This window comes from Podarcis erhardii (assembly GCF_964252035.2).
Source record: "Podarcis erhardii genome assembly, chromosome: 17".
Classification (NCBI taxonomy): Eukaryota; Metazoa; Chordata; class Lepidosauria; order Squamata; family Lacertidae; genus Podarcis; species Podarcis erhardii.
The window spans coordinates 8,294,914-8,313,872 of NC_138515.1; the positions used below are offsets into that span (position 1 = coordinate 8,294,914).

The 18,959-nt window shown below is 46.5% G+C and overlaps 1 protein-coding gene across 4 annotated transcripts in view; it reads right to left on the bottom strand.

The window, feature by feature from the left end:
* PLPPR2 (phospholipid phosphatase related 2) overlaps positions 1 to 18,959 on the bottom strand; it is a 40,950-nt gene that overhangs the window by 20,771 nt on the left and 1,220 nt on the right. For all 4 annotated transcript variants that reach the window (XM_081845414.1, XM_081845413.1, XM_081845416.1 and 1 more), the window contains exons 2-3: positions 11,143 to 11,248; positions 7,873 to 8,061 (exon numbers count right to left, since the gene is read on the bottom strand). In XM_081845414.1, coding sequence (XP_081701540.1) covers positions 7,873 to 8,061; positions 11,143 to 11,208 — 255 coding nt within the window. In that variant the 5' untranslated portion in view covers positions 11,209 to 11,248. The remainder of the gene's footprint in view (positions 1 to 7,872; positions 8,062 to 11,142; positions 11,249 to 18,959) is intronic.

An 18,959-nucleotide genomic window follows, 5' to 3' on the forward strand; every position in this document is an offset into this window, starting at 1 on the left:
ACACACTTATTTAGCAGGACGGGACCTCACTCTTTGTCGGGGTATCCATTTCTGTGACCATAAATGGCTGAAATAAATATATGGGCACTCGCTGCAGAAAAAGATGTGACTACCTAATTCTGCTCTTTGAGCCTGGTACCCAGCCGAGTCCAATTTAAGTCTGCTCCTGTCTGCAGATAATGGGCGCGGGTGGCACTGTGGGCTAAACCACAGAGCCTAGGACTTGCCGATCAGAAGGTTGGCAGTTCAAATCCCCGCGACGGGGTGAGCTCCCGTTGGTGGTCCCTGCTCCTGCCAACCTAGCAGTTCGAAAGCACGTCAAAGTGCAAGTAGATAAATAGGTACCACTCCAGCGGGAAGGTAAACGGCGTTTCCTTGCGCTGCTCTGGTTTGCCATGCTGGCCACATGACCCGGAAGCTGTACGCCGGCTCCCTCGGCCAATAAAGTGAGATGAGTGCCGCAACCCCAGAGTCGGTCACGACTGGACCTAATGGTCAGGGGTCCCTTTACCTTTACCTGTCTGCAGAGATACTGTTATTGCTATTGTTATTGGCTTTTATTGGCATAAGTTTAAGCAATAAAATCATACAATGTCATCAAAATACATTAATAATCCAAAACACACACAATATATAAAAGACTAGATAGCCGCCATTGAGTTAATCAGGCAACTTTAGATTTAGCTTAAAAAATCTCAGCAAAATACCCCAAAACAATCTTGGTAGTTTCAGGAGTATCATCTCTCAATAAATATTGGATTACAGACTCTTTGTAAATTGATATTTTAGGGTGTAAGGAAAGCACAAGGAGACCTCTGCCAAGAGTGCAGTCCAAAATTATGTGCTGTATCTGGTGTTTTCTTATTACAGGAGCAGAATCTGTTCTGGAAGGGGGTTTCTGGAAACCTTCCAAACAAAACAGATGAGGGGAATGCATTTAGACGAGTAGATATAAAAGGTCTGCGATGCAATATCTAGATTATAAAGGTAATTAGGCATTACTCCATGGTAGGGCTGCAAACCTAAGTAAGCAGATGAACATACAAAAGGCATACAAAGAAGTAGAGTTTTGGGATTTCATGGTCTAGCAGTCTCTGCTTGATGAGAGAGAAGATTTGTGACTTATCCGATAGAAGAAGGGAATCTATTGCAATCCCTATTTGCCCGAGTTTAAGGGTAATATCAGAAAACCATGTAAAATTATGTGTATCTCTGCTACTAATCCTGACATTTGTTACTTAGGATTTCTCCAGACATTCTTTTTTAATCTTCAGTTACGCTCATGGTGGTATCGGAATAGTTATATATGATCCTGCTTTCCATACTGTAAAGTGACTAGGAGAGGGTCTATTATCTCCTTTCAAAAATGAAAATTTAAATAAAGTGAATTGAATTGAATAATAATAAATCCACATTTCCTCCCCCCCCCCTTTAAATAAAATACAGTCATACCTTGATTCGTGAACACCTTGCAAGTTGAACGTTTTGGCTCACAAACGCGGAAGTGAGTGTTCCAGTTTGTGAACGTTCTTTGGAGCCCGAACGTCTGATGCAGCTTCTGATTGGCTGCAGGAGCTTCCTGCAGCCAATCAGAAGCTGCGCCTTGGTTCCCGAAAGTTTTGGAAGTTGAACAGACTTCCAAAATAAATTCTGTTTGACTTCCGAGGTACCACTGTATATGAAATGTAGTCACTGCACATATATATAACCTCAAATAAATTACCCACCCACCCAACTAAAGAATAGTTCTTTTGGAAAAAACAGAGGGTGTCCTTTAGCTTCTCTTAGTTCCATTTGTTTTAGCTTTTTACATTTCTGGCAGTATTGTGTGTTTAGACATTAATTATGCACAGGTGTTTATTTATTTTTATTTCCATGCATTAAATCTCTATACTGCCCTTTATCTGAAGATCTCAGGGCAGTTCGCAGCATAAAAAGACACAAAATCCCGAATTTCAGCATAGACTTTCATGGACCACAGACTACTTTGGGGGTGGGGGACCTGCTCATCTTTTCTCCACATTTCACATGTTGGTATGCCAAAAGGTGTGGTTTAAATGTGGGAAGCCCAGGGTATACAGTAACACGATGTACCAGCCAAGAGGACTATTTTGGGGGGTGAGCAGAAGTATTTAATCTTTCTTTCAGACATCTCTGAACAGTCTGCTTGGCAAAGAGTTCTTTGCAATGGGAGGGAAGGGCAAAGAAAATACGGTAAGTAAACAAATTAGATAGATATTTAAAAATAGGATTGGAGGTTCTTTATTTGTCTGTTTTTGCTGGCAAAATCTCGTGACGCTGACATAAAAAACTCTGCACATACAGTAAGCAAAAGCATGAAAGATCAAATGCAACAATGGCAGCAAGGATACTCATCGCTAAGTACTGGAAAACTCAAGATCTACCCACACTGGAAGAGTGGCAGATGCAACTGATAGACTATATGGAACTAGCCGAGATGACCGGCAGAATCCGAGACCTGGCAGAAGAGAAGGTTGAAGAAGATTGGAAGAAATTTAAGATTTATTTAAAAAAGCATTGTAATTTGGTTGAATGTTAAGATGGAGGCTAGATCATAAATAATTGACCACCACTAAATTAGATGCAATTAGGATGATAAGTGAGATTGAGGAAAAATCATAAACCTTTGGGAGAACTATTAGATTATATTCTAAATGAACGGGACATAAGAATGTAAACAAGATGATAAATTGCGGGCAAGAATTGACAATGATGCAAGTGGGAGTGGAAGACGTGAGGGAGTCCAAAAACGTTAAGAAATTATGTTATGATATATGTTACATTGTTTATTATATTTGCATTTATGTTTAAAAAATCTTAATAATTTTTTTTTTAAAAAAGCATGAAAGATCATTATCCCCTCTTCTTTCCTCCCACCCCCCCTCCCCATTTATCTCCCCCCACATCTCACAAGGTCTATGACAGCAGAGTTTCATGCCGAATGTAACAGACCTGTAGAAAGGACTCTACGAATTGAAAACAGAGACATTAAATGTATCCTTGTTAATGATGAAAATCCTTCAATAAAAACAAATGATTGCAAAGCAACAGAAGGCTTGCAAAGGAATGGCCAAAGGCTGTGAATCACTTGGAGTGTCAGAAGCTCCATTATGAATTTTTGGACATTTCCACAAGGTTTTTGGGTACTATTTCACATTCTCCCACACAGGATGAAGGTCAACAGAAATCACTGAGGGAGTCTATTTCCCCCAGGCCACTGACCGAAAGGGAAAAAAAGGATTTGATCATCTGGAAGCATCTCCTAATGATAACAGCAGTATGTTGTTGGAACGTGTTACCTTTAGGAAGTAGCACATTTTCCTTTTCTGGATTTTTTCATTTCCACTTAGGAAAAGGCCTGACAGGAATCTGACGGTAATGGGATGGAAGTCTAGATAGGGTTTGCCATACGTCTGGATTTTCCGATAGATGGAATACTGTAGTCGGTAGCAGTGTCCAGGTGGAAATCAGGAAAAATGTCTGGGAAAATACGGACGTATGACAGCCCATGTCGACAGTGCCGTTTTTCCATAAAAATAGCTCAAAAATGGCATTTTTAAAAGCGATGTTGCCAAAAAAAGCTTGACAACTTTTCTGTCTGGATTTTCACAGTTTGAAATATGGCAACCCTAGTCTAGCAGGGCTATCCATTCTGAAGGAAATCAGCCCGGAGTGCTCACTGGAAGGACAGATCCTGAAGCTGAGGCTCCAATACTTTGGCCACCTCATGAGAAGAGAAGACTCCTTGGAAAAGACCCTGATTTTGGGAAAGATGGAGGGCACAAGGAGAAGGGGACGATGGAGGACGAGAAGGTAGGACAGTGTTCTCGAAGCTACTAACATGAGTTTGACCAAACTGCGGGAGGCAGTGGAAGACAGGAGTGCCTGGCGTGCTCTGGTCCATGGGGTCACGAAGAGTCGGACACGACTAAAGGACTAAACAACAACAACAACAAGTCTAGCAGGACAAGCCTTAGCAGGAAGCAACAATGGGAATCCATTCCAGGCTTTCTAGAGCAGAACAATAACTTACTGCATTCTAAAGGGCTTCCAGTCCACTAATGCTTTTGAACCCACATGGCAAGAATGCATCATGACAGGGCCGGCCCACCCATGAGGCAAGGTGAGACAACCATCTGAGGCAGCAGGATCCACAGGAGCAGCAGATCTCAGTGTAGATCTTTATTCCCTCCTTGTTCTGATGTAGTTCTTCACTCCCCTCTTATTCCTTGACAGCGTTAGGCGTCATTTTGGGGTTTGCCTCCGGTGCCCAAATGTCTTGGGCTTTCCCTGACTAAAGATGGCAACACCATTTGGTAGACTTTGGATAAAAATAGGATGGTGTGCAGAAACATTTCCTGAGTTGAACCTGTGTGCACCATCAGAGGCAGTAGGCCTCTGAATACCAGTTGGAAGGAATTGCAGGTGCGGAGAGTGCCGTTGCACTGATATTCTGCTTGTGGACATCCTAGCGACATGGGTGGCACTGTTCGAATCTCCGCAACAGGGTGAGCTCCCATTGCTCTGTCCCAGCTCCTGCCAACCTAGCAGTTCAAAAGCACGCCAGTGCAAGTAGATAAAAAGGTACCACTGTGGCGGGAAGGTAAACAGCGTTTCCATGTGCTCTGGCACTTGTCATGGTCCTCCATGCACCAGAAGCGGTTTAGTCATGCTGGCCACATGACCCGGAAAGCTTTCTGTGGACAAACGCCGGCTCCCTTGGCCTGAAAGAGAGATGAGCGCCACAACCCCATAGTCGCCTTTGACTGGACTTAATTGTCATGGGGTCCTTTACCTTTTCTTTTTACTGTGGGCATCCTGTAGGCATCTGGTTGTCTACTGTGAAAACAGGATGCTGGACTAGATAGGCGCTGGATCTGATCCTTCAAGCTCTTCTTATGTCCTTACCCTGTTCTTTCGGTCACACTTCAACAAACACCCAACACCCAAATTGGTCTACATTTCCCGCAAGGACACCTGCCTCTATAGTAGTGGTTCTCAACCTGTGGGTCCCCAGATGTTGTTGGACTACAACTCCCATCATCCCTGAGCTCTGGCCTTGCTAGCTAGGGGTGATGGGAGTTGTAGTCCAACAACATCTGGGGATGCACAGGTTGAGAAAGGCTGCTCTATAGCATCCTAACCAGACAGCATCCCCCAGAGATCTGCCTGGTTGAGATTGGTGAAGGCTTGAAGGGTTTCCATTTGCCACCAAGTCCAATTCAAGGTTTTTGTTTGAGACTCTGCTACCTGTAGGAATACCTTGTCCCAGCCCAGCCCATGACTTGAGATCTATTGGAGAAGCCCTATTAGTCGCTCCAGCATTAAGTGACATCTGGGGGCTAATTGATCAGAGGGATTTGTCAGCAACAGCACCCCGGTTGCAGAACATGCTCCTTCTGAAGGTTAGCCTGTCATCAACACTGTATAGCTTTATGTCACAGCTGAAAACTGTGGGACGTGAAACACAAGAGCAGTCAAGCACAAGATCCCTAGAGTGGACATAAAAGGGGATGTCTGGACCAGCCAGTTGGAACTTCCTGTTTCTCCTGTCTGGGCAAGACTTCCTCTGCATGTGACTAGAGGTGGCTGTGACCTCACCTGCCCAGGTAACAAAAGAGCAGGACTGGTCAGCCATCTCTCTCTCTCTGATCATATTCATCAAAGAAGCAACATCTGAAAGCCAAGAGAGGACAAAGGAGCTGTCGCCTTATGGGATAGTTTTCAGGTATATATTACTTTTCTAACTTAAGTCTGCCTTCTGGGATCCAATTGTGAACAGAATGTGTGAGTAAACCCTTTTTATACTTTTATAGAAGACTGCGTTGTGTCTATCTTTTAAAAAATGGGGACTAAATGAGGAATTAACAAAAGGAAAGTGTATTTTAGAGGCTTTAGCGAGCCTGAGCAAACACTGTGCAGGTTTAAAAAGGGGAATGTTACTCTGCTAAATTGTTAAGACAAGTTGGAAAGCATATAATCAAACAATATATCCTCTCCTGCATCCCTGAACACTCCAACAAAAACTTGTCCTTTTTTAGACAAGCTTTTTAAGTTAGGGCATTATATTTTTTAATTAATAGGTGATTGGGAGGTTGTTACCCAAAAAACTGTGTTGTTGATTTAAATGTTGCATCTGTACTTTGGGTATCCCACAGACACAAGTCTGAAAATAGATAAAATGATGGCAAGATGATTGTTTTGAAAAAGCTGGTTTAAGATTGGGTTGGTCAGGATATCATTAACCAGCGACCTTCTTGCAATGTGGGTCACTGTCCTTGCTCCAAGGGAACTGCTATCCAGACACTGACAAGAGATGGCATCTGAATTAAAGGAGGGCACTGGGATAGCAGCAGCGAGAATAGTCAGACATTCAGCTTGCATGCTTAACAGAACGGTAGGGTAATATTAACTCTAAATGTGTGCAGTGAAGACAGTCCCAGTAAGCTTGGCTCAGTCCTACTGTATGCATATCAGTCTGCAATTTCTCCTGCATATTAATTCATGATGCACTTAAGATGAGATCCAGTATGATGGACTGGCAAACGGGTTTGACTGTGGGTGTAGGGAGAACTGGGTTCAAATACCTGCTCAGTGCTCTTAGGCCAATCCCTGTCTCCCACTCTCTCCCACTTCACCAAGATGGTGTGAGGATACATGGAAAGAGGGCGGGAGATCTGCGCATGCTTCCTTGAGCTCCTTACAGGAAGGGTGGGATTAAAATGTAACAATAGATTAGATTAATAAATTTGAGGTGGAGCATTGTAAATTCTCAACATACACAAGGGTAAGGATGGAAGGACATTTCAGTTCTGGTTCTCTCAGTTTCTCATTTTTCCATAGTTCTGCGAATTTCTCCTAATTAACATATTTTATATGTAGTTTCGACACATGTTTGTGTCAAACATGCAATGCTATTGTATGTTATTTTCAGTAATATCTTCATTTCTATGCATCCTTCCCTCTAAAACATGCCTTTTTGTAAACATTGGTTGGTTAGAGAACTGCATTGCAAAGTTCAGAGACGTGTGAATTTCAAAGGATAGCTGTATTTTGGTTTGCATATTGTTCTAGAACATGTGGATTTCATGGATTCAGCTTTAAATGAAATCCAAATTTAATTTCTCCTCTATCCCTATATGTGAGTGTCTTGCTCAGACTTTTTTTGCGTGTAGCGGCAGTTCTTGAAGAATTCATACATTAGAAATTCCTATACAAAGTGGCCTGACAAGAAGCTCCTGAGCGAACGCAGAGCTTGAAATGTGTGCCTCCAAAGTTTGTGATGTAGTGTTCAGCTAATAAAATGTACCAAAATGCATAATTTAGGGTTGTGTGTGTGTTTTCTCAGAAAATGATTTCCAAAATACAATTTAAGTTCACCTTTAAATATGCATTTTTGTAAGGACTTTATTCATAATTGCAGGTTAATGCAGAAATGGGACAGTACTGACATGAATGAGCGCATGTCAAATTCATGCGCCCGAAATGGATGGATCTGCCCGACTTTGGTGGGTAGTCACAGCACACCTACATCTCAAGCACATATATCTGCATGTGTGCATTAGGCACAGTTGATCTACAAGCCGGAATGGTTATTGAATTCTAGTACAAAAGAAAATGACTGAACAATTCCACACCATTTTTCCGGAGGAGCTTCAAAGTTCTTTGCAAAGAAAGAGCTAGCTGTACCTCTGCTTCCTTGAGGCCCCTTGACTTTGATATCTGAAACCACGCTCCCTGGTGATCTTACCCCCAGAGGGAACATGTGGCCCCAAATCTCACAACAGCAGCAGGGGGGTTGTCACCCCTTCCACACCCATCCACCCACCACGTGCCCTGCTGGGCTCTTACCGTTATGGTGGGCACAGCAGTGACGAGAGAGTAGACGAGGACGGGAGGTGCTCGGCTTGTGTCTTCGGGGCCAGGGTAGGGCTTTGCGTAGGCACTGTCATAGCAGAAGAAGCCTTGGAGGTGGACCGGGAAAGTGTTCGTGTATTCGAAGTGGTACGCCAGCACCACAGTGCCCGCCATAATCACCAGCTGGAAGTAGAACATGGCACATCAGGCAGGGAAGCGGGGCTGAGGACTGAATGGGAGACGGACGCAGCCAAGAGAACTGGGTCCCTGGAGTAGCTGGAGCTTGGCAGCCCCCACCCCGCCCTCTGCCTGCTCCTCCGTGCAAGATTCCTCGTGTACTCCTTTTCACGCTTGGGTGCCTGCTGTAGCTGTGCATCACATCACGGCTGGCGGGAGAGGCACCGAGCCTGCTGACTCAAAGTCAGGCAGACAGTTGCCTCCTTCTGATGCAACCCCTCCTTCTTCTTCTCCTGCCCCCCTCCTCCTGAGCACCCAAGAACTCCCCGGGCTCCGTTCCATATCCTGGCGATTTACTGCAGATGATCGCAGGGAGAGGGCTGGTGTCTGAGACCACGTGTAGGTGGCCGCATTTTCAGGGGCTTGGGAGTGGAAGGGCTGAGCTGTGATGGCCTGGGACTTGGGCTCGGACTCAGAACAGGAGGAGTCTCAGTCCACACCGGATCCTCTGCCTCGGGCGGCATCTGAACCAGGTCTGGGGCCTGACCCTGAAGAATTCCAGTCTGCACAGGTTCCCCTACAACAAACACCAGCTGGGCCGAGTCAGGGGCCTGGGCTTGCCCTGGCTCCAGATGCGGGGATTACCTCGTTGCCCTCTGCTGGGCCATCACTTACAGCTGCTCCACTACCAGTTGGGTCAGGAGAGGTTGAGGCAGTCTCTGGATCTAGTAACCCACTGACATCTTCCAAGCTGCAGAGACTCAGGTCTGAGAGCAGGGGACCCCTGAGTACTCGCAGGAGGAGTGCTTGCATTCGGGCGAGACAGGGAGGTGAGTCACTGGGGGATCAGGACCGGCCATTACCCCCACAGAGATAAAAGGCTGTCGGGCCCCACCCCAGGGTGTGGGAGCAACATTGCTGCTTGCTAGAACCTGCCTGAGACCCTGTGCCTGACCTAGCCTGTGACCTAGCCTTGTGACTTGCCTTGGCTCTGTTGGAGTGACTCCTTGCGGAATCCTTGGATTCGGAACCGGACCTGGACTGCGTTGCTCGGGTTAACTCCCGGGCCCAGCACAAGAGCTCTCGTACACCTGCCCGTTTTATTTCCCATCCCTGCCTGCCTGCCACGGCCAGGCAACTTTTCAAACTGCACCCCATGTGTGTGGTACATGCTAGGGAGCTCTATGCAAGGAAGGGGCAGCGGTGTCTCACTGCTGACACTGCCCCAGAGATGTATACCTCCTTGCCAGCCTCCCTCCCAGGGCTCCTCTAGGTTGCTTGGGGAGGTCTGGAGTGGGGAAGTCTATGTCTGCATGCCCCTCTTCAGATGTCCATACTCAATATCTCCCAGAGCTGCTCCTGGCTCCATGGGGTGGGTAGGTGTGGAAAGAGAGGCCCTTGAAAAATTAGCAAGGAACCATAGAATTGTTGACTTGGAAGGGACCTCAAAGATTATCTAGGCCAGTGTTTCCCAACCTTGTGCCTCCAGCTGTTTTTGAACTACAACTCCCATCATCCCTGACTAGCAAGACCAGTGGCAAGGGATGATGGGAATTGTAGTCCAAAAACAGCTGGAGGCACAAGGTTGGGAAACACTGATCTAGGCCAACCCCCTGCAATATAAGAAACACCGCTAAAGAATCTCAGACAGATGGCCATCCAACACCTGCTTAAAAACCCCCCAAGGAAGGAGACTCCACCACGTTCCAAGGGAGTCTATTCCACAGTCGAATGGCTCTTACCGTCAGAAAATTCCTCCTGATGTTTAGTCAGAATCTCTGTTTTTGTGATGTGAATCCATTGGTTTGGGTCCCAACCTCTGGGGCAGCAGGGAACAAGCTTGCTCCATCTTCCATGGAATAGCCCTTTAGATCAGGGGTAGGCAACCTAAGGCCCGGGGGCTGGATCCGGCCCAATCACCTTCTCAATCCGGCCCACGGACTGTCTGGGAATCAGCGTGTTTTTACATGAATAGAATGTGTCCTTTCATTTAAAAAGCATCTCTGGGTTATTTGTGGGGCATAGGAATTTGTTCATGTTTTCCCCCAAAAAATATAGTCTGGCCCCCCACAAGGTCTGAGGGACAGTGGGCCAGCCCACGGCTGAAAAAGGTTGCTGACCCCTGCTTTAGATATTTGAAGGTAGCTGTCGTCCCCTCTCGGTCTTCTCCAGGCTAAACATACCCAACTTCCTGAACCATTCATCATGAAGCAAATGCAGGATCAGTCTCTGCACCCCAGCAAAGCAACAGGACCCAGCAACTGAGGAAACAACTGTGTGCAATCACAGTCCCTGTTGATATTCTAAAGGCTGCTGCAGCAAATTTGCTTAGATTGCACTGAGCAGCTGCTCCAGGACTGGCAAAATGCTCTGCACTGGACATGAATAAAATACTTTTGAACGGCTTCAAAGGACTTGGAAGCACAGTTAATGCGAAACGCAGTATGTTCAAGCACACTGCTGAACAATGATTCTACAACATCAACTTTGTTGGACTGTTCATGTTGTGCGGATGCCTGATTATTGTCTTCCAAAGCAACTACTCTATTCAAAACTTAACAATGGAAAGCGTAATGCTGGTGGTCAACAAAAGAGGTTTGAAGACTCTCTCAAGACAAACCTTAAAAAAAAAAAAGTAGTATAAACACTGACAGTTGGGAAACAAACACTGGCCTGTGAGCGCTCCAATTGAAGAACAGCCTTTACCAAAGGTGTCATGGGCTTTGAAGACGCCCGGACTCAGGACGAAAGAGAGAAACGTGCTGAGAGGAAGGCATGCTTGGCAAATCCACACCGTGATCAACTCTCGCCCGGAGACCTATGTCCCCACTGTGGAAGGACGTGTGGATCCAGAATTGGCCTCCACAGTCACTTACGGACTCGCTGTTAAAGCCGTGTTCATGGAAGACAATCTTACTCAGCTACGAGTGATCGCCAAAGAAGAAACAACACCCCTTAACTACAGCATTGGGGTTGTCCTTATGCAACTGCGCCCTGGAGGCCTAACTAACCCATGCCGCCTACTCCTTTCTCAGTACCAGGGAAACAGTCACTTGTTCATTTGGCAAAATCCAGTGGCATCCTTACCTCTACAAACACAAAGCAGGGAATGATGGAGATGCTTCTCTTAAGCTCCTGCTTATCACCAGCCATGTCGACAGGGCCTGGATCTCTCCTCAAGGAAAGATGTAAACTACAGAAAGGAGATACCAAAGCAAGCTGGTCAAGTGGCTTCCGGACAAGCAAGAATATTGTTACGCGCCATTCCTCTCTCTGAAAAGTGTGAGATTCCAGGCACTTACCTAGGATTCATGTTTCTTTCAGAAATTAGGCACAGAAATTAGGTAAAGACTGTGGTGTCTTTACAATATATGGTTTTATTTACACAACCTGCACCTAGATGGAGTGATTGCAGAGCATTTGCAGCCTATGGTTGACACGGGTGGCGCTGTGGTCTAAACCACTGAGCCCCTTGGGCTTGCAGATCAGAAGGTTGGTGGTTCAAATCCCCGCGACGGGGTGAGCTTCCGTTGCTCTGTCCCAGCTCCTGCCAACCTAGCAGTTTGAAAGCACACCAGTGCAAGTAGATAAATAGGTACCACTGCGGAGGGGAGGTAAACAGCATTTCCATGTGCTCTGGCTTCCGTCACGGTGTCCCATTGCACTAGAAGCGGTTTAGTCATGCTGGCCACGTGACCTGGAAAGCTGTCTGTGGACAAACGCTGGCTCCCTCGGCCTGAAAGCGATATGAGCGCCGCAACCCCATGGTCACCTTTGACTGCACTTAACTGTCCAGGGGTCCTGTAACTTTTTTTAAAAAAATGAGGGTCTGGCTTTCCCCATAAGGGCAACATTGGATTCACAAGTCAGCAAAAAGCTGTCCTCTGTGTCTCTTCATTCCAACCTGTCATCCCCAGCTGACTTGGAGTTCTGCCTCTCCTTCTTGCTCCTGACTGACACCAAAGACCTGCCCCCAGCCTATGCCATTCAAAGTTAAAACCGTAAACTCAGCCGTTGCCTCTGCCCACTAGCACCCCACAAAGGAGGCCCCCTTACCTAACAGTCTTGCCCTCTAATGGTTTCCTTGGTGAGTCATCACTGGCCTTTGTCCCTGGGTTAAACCACAGAGCCTAGGACTTGCCGAACAGAAGGTCGGCAGTTCGAATCCTCGCAACAGGGTGAGCTCCCGTTGCTCGGTCCCTGCTCCTGCTAACCTAGCAGTTCGAAAGCACCTCAAAAGTGCAAGTAGATAAATAGGTACCACTCCGGCGGGAAGGTAAACGGCGTTTCCATGCACTGCTCTGTTGCACCAGAAGGAGCTTAGTCATGCTGGCCACATGATCCGGAAGCTGTACACCGGCTCCCTCGGCCAGTAAAGCGAGATGAGCACCGCAACCCCAGAGTCGGCCATGACTGGACCTAATGGTCAGGGGTCCCTTTACCTTTACCATTAAAGAGCCACCCTGCTAGCTCTGCTGAGCTGGCTTGGCTTTTAAGCCTAACTAAATCCAGGGGGGTTCCATGTTTAGTAAAGTTTAATCAAACTTCATTTCTAAGTTATGCTAAATGCAGGAATTATGGAGAGGATCTGACACCCAGGCATTTAGGGGAATCTGTCCCCCCCCCCCATCCATAACAATATATTCTGATTTGGTGTCACACACACACACACACACACACACACACACATTTTTCTCCAGTGCATGGTCATAATCTCAACCCTTGAAAGTCACCACTTCATGTTGCCCTGCTTGAAGGATAAGCATGCACCAATTTAAGTATGTTGTTGTTGTTTCAGCTACTCATGCTTTGCAAAGGAAGCTCAGATTTTGTCTAGCAGCTTGGGTTTCCCAAGGCTTATTTCAGCTAGTCTGCGGAGGAGTCAAAGCTGTTTCTGTGCTTAGCTTTGGTTTCGCAAGCTGAGCCCGTGGAAAGCTTTCCTTAACTGCTAAAAATAAATCTGACCTGAAAGTCTGGAGATCAGGCTTCAAACCAGGTGTTTCAAACTCCTACTGGCAGCGGCGATGGTACAGCACATGCGCATGCAAAGTATTTAATCCTTGACTCACTGCCACTTGTGGCCAAATGCTTTTTCATGTGATCCTATCAGGAGATGATAAAGAGTTTGCTGCTCCAGCCAGCTTCCACCATGGAGGTCTCTGTAGCCCCACAGGCAAGTTATTGTTCATGGTTCGTATGGGGATTTCCCTTTACCTTGTCACATTTGGACGTTTCCCATTCCACAGAAGTCATATCATAGATGAAGGAACTGGCTGTGACCTTGTATATATAGCTGAACTTTAACTCCCATCATCCCTGACCATTGGCCATGCTGACCGGCACTGATGGGAGTTGGAGTCCAGCAACACCTGGAGGGCCTCAAGTTCATCATCCCTAAGCTACAGGACCAGGGTGGCATTTTGTTTGTAAGTTTGAAATGACTTCTCTTTTGAATAAGGGTGAAATTCATTGTGGAGCTCTTCAGTATAGCCCTAAGTTAAATCTCTCCAGCTCCTGACCCTTCCTGCTCCTTGATGGCATTTATTATTTTAGTTGCATTTTCATTTACAGACTTCCCCTCCACTTATGCACAATGGATTCTCACACAACTGTGTTTACTAAGGTTACCAGATTGTTTTCAAAGAATCCGGGGACACTTTTTTTTTTTTTTGAAAAATCATTTTTTAAAATAATTAAGAAGTAATATCTTCTCTTCTGGGTCTCTTCTATCATGCAGCCTTCCTCTGGGCCCCAGCCTGATCTTTTGGAGTGCTATCTGCCGTGGAGTAGGCTCGGGTCGGGCCTGGGCTCAGCCACGTGTCCTTGCACTTCCCGTGCTGTCCTACCAGTGTGAGTGTAGAGCCAGTGTGTAGAGTGTAGAGCCAGTGTGGTGTAGTGGTTAAGAGTGGTGGACTTGTAATCTGGGGAACTGGGTTTGCGTCCCCGCTCCTCCGCATGCAGCTGCTGGGTGACCTTGGGCTAGTCACACTTCTCTGAACTCTCTCAGGCCCCCTCACCTCACAGAGTGTTTGTTGTGGGGGAGGAAGGGAAAGGAGATTGTTAGCCACTTTGAGACTCCTTCAGGTAGTGATAAAGTGGGATATCAAATCCAAACTACTACTACTACTACTACTCCTACTCCTACTCCTACCTCTCTTCCTCAGCAGTGGGGGTGGCAGCAATGCAGCAAGGTCGGGGCTCCCCCCTTTTTTCTCCTTCCTCTTTCTCTCTCTTCCTTCTCCTTCTCCTTTCCTCCTTCTCCCTACACCAGCTCCAGGGTTTTTACTGGCCCTGGAGCGCTGCTGGGCATTTGGCCAGGTGGCCAGGGGCTCTCGCTCCTGGCTCGATTTGGGTTATGGGGGGGTCAGCAGTTCCCCCAGTTGACGCGCCAGGCGTCCCCGGTTCCCTCTTGGAAGCGGCGGTCTCAGCAGCTCGGAGCCAGTCTGGTAGTGCAGTTGGCTCTGGCTGGCTTCAGGAGCTGCTCACTGCCATGGCACCCACTATTTTGCCTCGAAGGAAGTCCCCATATGTTGTGTCTTGTGCCGTTGAACCAATCACTCAACATTCATTCCCTACTAAGAAATCTACAACACTTAAAATATAAATCCGGGGACATTAAATGAAATCCGGGGACATTCCGGGGACGGATTTTGTCTGGGAACAGATTTGTAAATCCGGGGACTGTTCCTGGGAGACAGGGACATCTGGTAACCATAGTGTTTACAAACAGTGCTGGGAAATAAATAAACGATTTAATTCAAACCCGGGAATGGTGGGAGAGAGGTTGAGAGTCCTTGTGGCTCACAAGGAGACCCTCCCCAGAGCCTAAAGAGGACGTCAGTGAGGGCAGAGGAAGCCCCAAATAGACTCAAGGCACAGCGGGGCTTTGTTTAGGCAGCTCAGCCTCCCCACTTAATAGCTGACGTGCAGGAAAGTTCAGCAACAACTGCTTTCTTGTGCCTTCTTCAGCCTCCAGCTGGTCCCCAGAGCTTCAACTCTAGATATTTTAGTCTAGATTGGAGAGAGAGCTGGAGAGCAGGAAAAAAGCAGGTGTTCAGGTGCTTTTTAGTGAATGCTCCCCATTTTACATGATTTCAGTTATGGAGGCCAGAACATAACCCCTGCATAGGTGGGGGATGGCGATGCCTGTATATTGTGTCTTTCCTCCAAGTTTCTCAAGGCTACTTACATAATCCCTGCTTCCATTTTATCCTCACCACAACCACTCCAGGTAGGATTACTCTGAGAAATAGTGACTGGCCCAGGGTGCTGCATGGTTGGGTGGGTATTTGAACCATGGTCTCCTAAGTCCTCATCTGATGCTCTAACCACTATACTGCACTATGCTACACTGGCTGTTAAATTGATGGTTTCACATACTCTGTAATGGAAAGGATGTTCCAGCATCTAGTTGAAAGAGGGCTATGGCACCTAAATGAATAAAATTAAAACAATAGCATCTTTCATTTTAAAAATGAATAAATGATACCAGGGTGGTTTGTTAAAAAGAGGGAGGATAAAATGAAATCAGTGTTAAGACAAGAAAACAGGACAGAATGGTTAAAAACAGCAGGATGAAAACTAGCCATTTCTTTTTTCAAACCTCTCTCAGTTTGTATTACTCACACCTAAATATATGTCAGTTTCACTTCTCCTCCTTTCTCCAGTCTTAAATTCCATTCTCCGGATTTTGCAAACAATTTGTGTGTTTTTTAAAAAAGAATCCTCATTAAAATTCATCAACATTTGATGAATTTCTAATAAATGTCCCATTTTGACTACCATAACACATTTTGGCAAGCAATTTCCCCATATGTAATGCATTTTTGTGTGCTATTTTCATGTTTATGCACGCTTTCCCCGAATATATGCATTTTTGTAAATACTGTCTTGTTGACGAACTGCATAGCAATATTTGTCTATGTGCGAATTTCAAAGGATACCTGCATTTTGGTTCACAAAGTGCAAATTTGGCTTTAAATTGGTCCTGAGTAGAACTTCTTCACCAACCCCACTTTCACCACCCAAAATTATATTCTGCGATATTTAACACACCTAAGAATGCAATCCACACTTTCTTGCAAGTAGGTACTATTGAATAGTGAGATTTTATGTGAGTCAGACATACATAGAGTCACTTTGTACATCTTGACATATAAAAAATGAAAAGTCACTTTGCTGCTTCATCATATAGCCTGTATTTGATTCTTCTGAGAGGCTGAAGAAGGGGTCAAGTTCTTCAAGAAGATGAACCTAGTGGGATGATTTTAATGTGTTGAAGGGATCGAGGGAATAGAGTTTGTGTTCAGCAGGCTCAGAAATCCACCCCAGAAATCCAGCCTGCCCATTTTCCTGTTCCCACATATCATCATGGACACATCTGTCAACAGAGGTGCACAAAACTGCATCTGACAGAGAATTTGAACACCTCATAAAGAAATCCAAGTTTCCAGTTCACAGGAAGCTCCGTTCTAGCTCTCATAGTTGCTACATTGCATTTGAATTTGTGTCAATAGTATCTGGGGAGAAAAACTGTAGTTCAATGTAGTACATAAGCATAGTGAACTGGGGTGTGTGGGCTTCTGTGCAAACTTATATGCAGAGCCATCCCAAGAAATTTTGCTACCTGATGTGAAGGACAATACACTTGTGTAGCCCTCTGGATACGTAATCTTCGGGATGCGAACGGAGCAAACCCAGAAGTATTTTTCCGGGTTTCACCACGCACATGCACAGAAGCGCTTTACGTGCCGCGCACATGCGCAGAAGCAGTCCTTTAGTTGCGAATTCCTCAGGATGCGGCCGGACCTCGGAATGGATCCTGTTCACAACCAGAGGTAGCAATGTATGGTGTTCCTGTCAGAAGTGGACTGGACTGGCAGTTGACCTGAGGGCAGTGAACTAGGTATAGGGCAAAAGGGACGGAGGTGGCGCTGTGGTCTAAACCACTGAGCCTCTTGGGCTTGCCAGTCAGAAGGTCGGTGGTTTGAATCCCCGCGACAGAGTGAGCTCTGGTTGTTTTGTCCCAGCTCCTGCCAACCTAGCAGTTCAAACGCACACCAGTGCAAGTAGATAAATAGGTACTGCTGCAGTGGGAAGGTAAACGGCATTTCCGTGTGCTCTGGCTTCCGTCATGGTGTCCCATTGCGCCAGAAGCAGTTTAGTCATGCTGGCCACATGACCCGGAAAGCTGTGGACAAACACCGGCTCCCTCGGCCTGAAACCAAGAGGAGTGCCGCACCCCATAGTCGCCTTTGACTGGACTTAACCATCCAGGGGTCCTTTACCTTTTTTAGGGCGCAGGCCCAAACTGTTCTGATAGCACCGGTATCTCCTAGCATGCACTGCCTGAGGTAATCTCACGTTACTTAAAGGTAGGGCTGGTGCTCCCGTGTGTGTGTGTGTGTGTGTGTGTGTGTGTGTGTACGTACACCCACACCCACACCCACACACTGTATTATACAGTCATACCTCGGGTTAAAGTCGCTTCAGTTTGAGTGTTTTCAGGTTGCGCTCCACAGCGACCCGGAAGTAATGGAACATGTTACTTCTGGGTTTCGCTGCTCGCGCACGCGCAGACACACAAAATGACGTCATACGCATGCACAGAAGCGGCGAATTGCAACCCGTGCACACGCAGACACGGGTTGAGTTCTACTCAGGATGCGATCGGGGCTCCGGAATGGATCCTGTTTACATTCAGAGGTACCACTGTACACACAGATGGGCCAAGTCAATTGGCAGCGGCAACTTCCATGTCCTTTAGGCTGGCATCCTATGCATGCTTACCAGGGAGCAAGAACTCAGCAGCCTTCATAACCAGGCTGATGATGAAGCTGCACCTTTCCTTCAGGGCCCGGATTTTTATTTTAATGGTTTAATGAAAGTTTCTGCCTCACTATAACGTTATAGAACCATTGACCAACTCATGCCAGAAGATCGATTAAAACAATAAACCCCTCGATCTCACATTTGAGGGGAAAGGGAGGAGCAAGCCATGAGTAGAATTGTTACGTTTTTGATCAATTTCTAGAGGACTTAACACGGTTTTATTTCAACAAATGTTAACTTTCAGCAGTTTATTTTGGTCTCTGCGTTTTAGCATACAGCAAGAGGGAAACGGTATATAGATTACACTGGCATCTAGGACTTGGGAGCTGGGTCCAATTGTCTCCATGTTCCTACCCGGCTGGGCCCTGCAATTGTCTCCCTGCTTCCTTCTCCCTGATCCTCTATTGCTCCCCTCTTACTTCCTGGCCTCCGCCTCCATGTTTCTCTCCGGCAACAGAATCTGAAAATTCAAAATGCCCTGTTCAGGATAAAGGAGGCACAACTCTGGACGAGGTAAGTGTTGTTTTTTAGTATACTATAGTGATTAGCAGACCTCATTTTGAGCAAAGAATCAGGTTTCTTTATAGTGCAGGATTTGGATCGGGGAGATTTGCAGCGGAGGATTGCCCCTCTTCTAAATAGTAAGACTCAGAGATGTACGTGAGAACACCCTCAAGTCTTCTATTACGGGCTCAATCAATCCACACTGTCAATCATGATAAATGCACATGGGACACAAGCTCTTTCTCTAGGTCTCTCCCATTATGAAGCAAAGGTTCTGGCTTCAACTGCCCTCCTTCCTTTCTTTTTGCATGACCACCGCACCACCAACGCCCCACCTAAAAGAACTGGAGATGACCCACCCCCAGAGCAGCAGAACCAGGTCGCTCCCAACAGATGCCAGCACAGTGCCACCTGTCCCAACTTGGCTAGCGGTAGGGCCGGGGCCATGAGAATCCAGCTGCAAAGATGCTCCGCTGCCTGCCCCCTCCTCTTCCTCAGTCCAACATCCCATCGCCAAGAGCAACTCGCCAGCCCCATGAGCCGAGATTAAGACGTGAAGTCCGCCTGCT